The sequence below is a fragment of the Salpingoeca rosetta genome (assembly GCF_000188695.1).
Source record: "Salpingoeca rosetta unplaced genomic scaffold supercont1.8, whole genome shotgun sequence".
In the NCBI taxonomy this organism is placed as follows: Eukaryota; class Choanoflagellata; order Craspedida; family Salpingoecidae; genus Salpingoeca; species Salpingoeca rosetta.
In genome coordinates this window covers 1,519,405-1,521,515 of record NW_004754926.1, presented here as the reverse complement: position 1 = coordinate 1,521,515, position 2,111 = coordinate 1,519,405, and the positions used below count along the sequence as shown (strand labels likewise).

Here is a 2,111-nt window from a genome sequence, read left to right as displayed (position 1 = left end):
GAAAAATTGAGGGCGAACTCGCTCGATGATGATGAGAAGAGAGAGAGAAAGGAGGAGGAGCAGAAATGAGAGAGCGCTGTTGTGCTGAGGGTTTCGTGGGGTGTGCTTGTCGTTGATGAGTCAAACAGCAACGGATGCAATGCAAAGATACAGAAGCAAGCCGTGGTGGGAAAGCGCTGTGTGCGCGTCGTAAGCGTTCGGGCAGATTGCAGAGTTGGACGAATATTGATGAATGTTTTACACAAAAGGGCGTTTGTTGACGAAATGTTGATTTTTTGTGATTTGTCGTGTCGCAGCCAGCCGTCTTGGGCGGACGATTGTGACAATTGTGATAGTGCCCGACACACGAAATGGTAGGGTTTTATTTTTCTCGTTTGTGGTTGGATTTGAGTCGTTTGAAAGCTGACCGGCAGCACCACGTCGGCCTTGCACATGCATCTGCGCTGGTTTGGGGTGCAAGGGTGACGCACACGCCCCAAGCGACCGCTGTCAAGTTGCATCTTTCGTGCAAATCGTCGGCAAAATAAAAATTTTCAACCACCATCACCGACGATGGACACGGACGATGATGAGTTTGTGCCTGATTCCGAGGTGGTGAGCGACGACGATGAAGGCGAGCTGCCACCAACTCACCAAAGCGGGCACGACAAGACATGCCCAAGCCGGTAACCAAGAAGCACGTGACTCCTCAGGAGATCGTGGAGATATGTGCGTGCCTGAGGAACATGAGGGGTCAGGGAACCCTGACAGAGAAGGAAACGCTTCTGGTTTTGCATGTGTACATGCAGTTGAAATTGGCACACTTGGAGAACCGGAGGAAGTCCAAGGGCAAGCGCTCGAATGGCCAGGTCGATGAACGTGCTGCTAAGCAGTTGGGGTATGTTGACACTCTTTTGTTAGTGTGCAAGCTGACGTGTTTGCATGTGTCAACTGTGACATGATTCATTCGCATGGCCGACCTCACTTCACTCTTTTACCTCGGTCTGGAACAACACAGGGTTGGCCTCAGCACTGTGCGTCGGAAGTATGCAATGCTCAACAAGCTGTTGCAAGAGCACGGCATAGATGTGAGTTGAGGAGATGTACCTGCTGTGGTCAACTCATACACCAGCGTGCTGTTTGTCTTAGATCTGTTCATGTTGGCTCATATTCCATGTGCTTCGTGTCTGCAGGGCCTTAAGACACTTTCTGTTGAGAACCGCCGTGGGAAGGCGACACAGCTGCCGACACGTGTGCCCACGACAAAACGTGTGCTCAGGCAGGTTCGCGATCACGTGCGCATGCAGAGAGAAGGTGGACACCGCATCACGGCCGTACAGGTGCTTGACTTCCTACGCAAGCACAGGCATGTGGACGTACGACCTTCGTTTGCTGGCGATGGTGACGACGAACTGGACAGGGCGGCGGCTCTGCGGGCAGTGCAGCGGTTTCTTCGTCGTGCGGGCTACCTTCGCGGCAACAAGCACGTTGTTCAAGAGAACCCGAGGCACAAGCAGCTGCTGGCGAAGTATCTGAAGGAGTTTGATGCAAACAGGAGGTTGCCACCTGACGAGCGCCTCAGAGACCTGACGAGCGCCTCAGAGAGGTGTGTGTGTGTGTGTGTGTGTGTGTGTGTGTGTGCCCATGCTGCTGTGTTGTCGATGTTTCTTCGCATGTGCAATGTTCCCTTTTCGTGTCTCACGTGGCTCAATTGCCTGTAGGTGTATCTCGATGAATCATACATTGACAGGAACTACAACAGGAACAGAGACTCCCTGTATGACCCCAACGACGGTCAAGACATGCACAGTCATCGCAAGATCAAGCGGGGTCGGCGCTACTGCTTTGCCCTCGCAGTTCAGGGCCCGGATCCGCGCGTGTGCACCGTCAGTGACCGCAACGACCGCGCCCTCGCCGGTCCTGTTCCAGGCACGAGCTGGATCTTCGACCCTGGCAGCGCACTGCAGCGTGAGCGGCGACAACAACGACAACAACAACAACAACAACAACAACAACAACAACAACAACAACAACAACAACAACAACAACAACAACAACAACAACAACAACAACAACAACAACAACAGCAGCAGCAGCAGCAGCAGCAGCAGCAGCAGCAGCAGCAGCAGCAG

General features: G+C 53.2%; 2 protein-coding genes across 2 annotated transcripts in view; one reads left to right on the top strand and one right to left on the bottom strand.

Annotated features, from left to right (window-relative positions):
* The window catches only part of PTSG_03799 (uncharacterized protein), a gene marked incomplete at its 5' end in the record, with an annotated part of 2,390 nt that extends 1,952 nt beyond the window's left edge, over positions 1–438 (bottom strand). Inside the window, one exon of the mRNA XM_004995475.1 lies at positions 408–438. Coding sequence (XP_004995532.1) covers positions 408–438 — 31 coding nt within the window. The remainder of the gene's footprint in view (positions 1–407) is intronic.
* A 114-nt stretch (positions 439–552) lies between these two features.
* Positions 553–1,951, top strand: PTSG_03798 (uncharacterized protein; the record flags this gene model as incomplete). Its single annotated transcript, XM_004995474.1, has 5 exons — positions 553–665; positions 998–1,067; positions 1,173–1,589; positions 1,701–1,756; positions 1,909–1,951. 5 exons carry the CDS (start codon positions 553–555, stop codon positions 1,949–1,951), a joined length of 699 nt encoding a protein of 232 aa, XP_004995531.1.
* Positions 1,952–2,111: the final 160 nt, after the last annotated feature.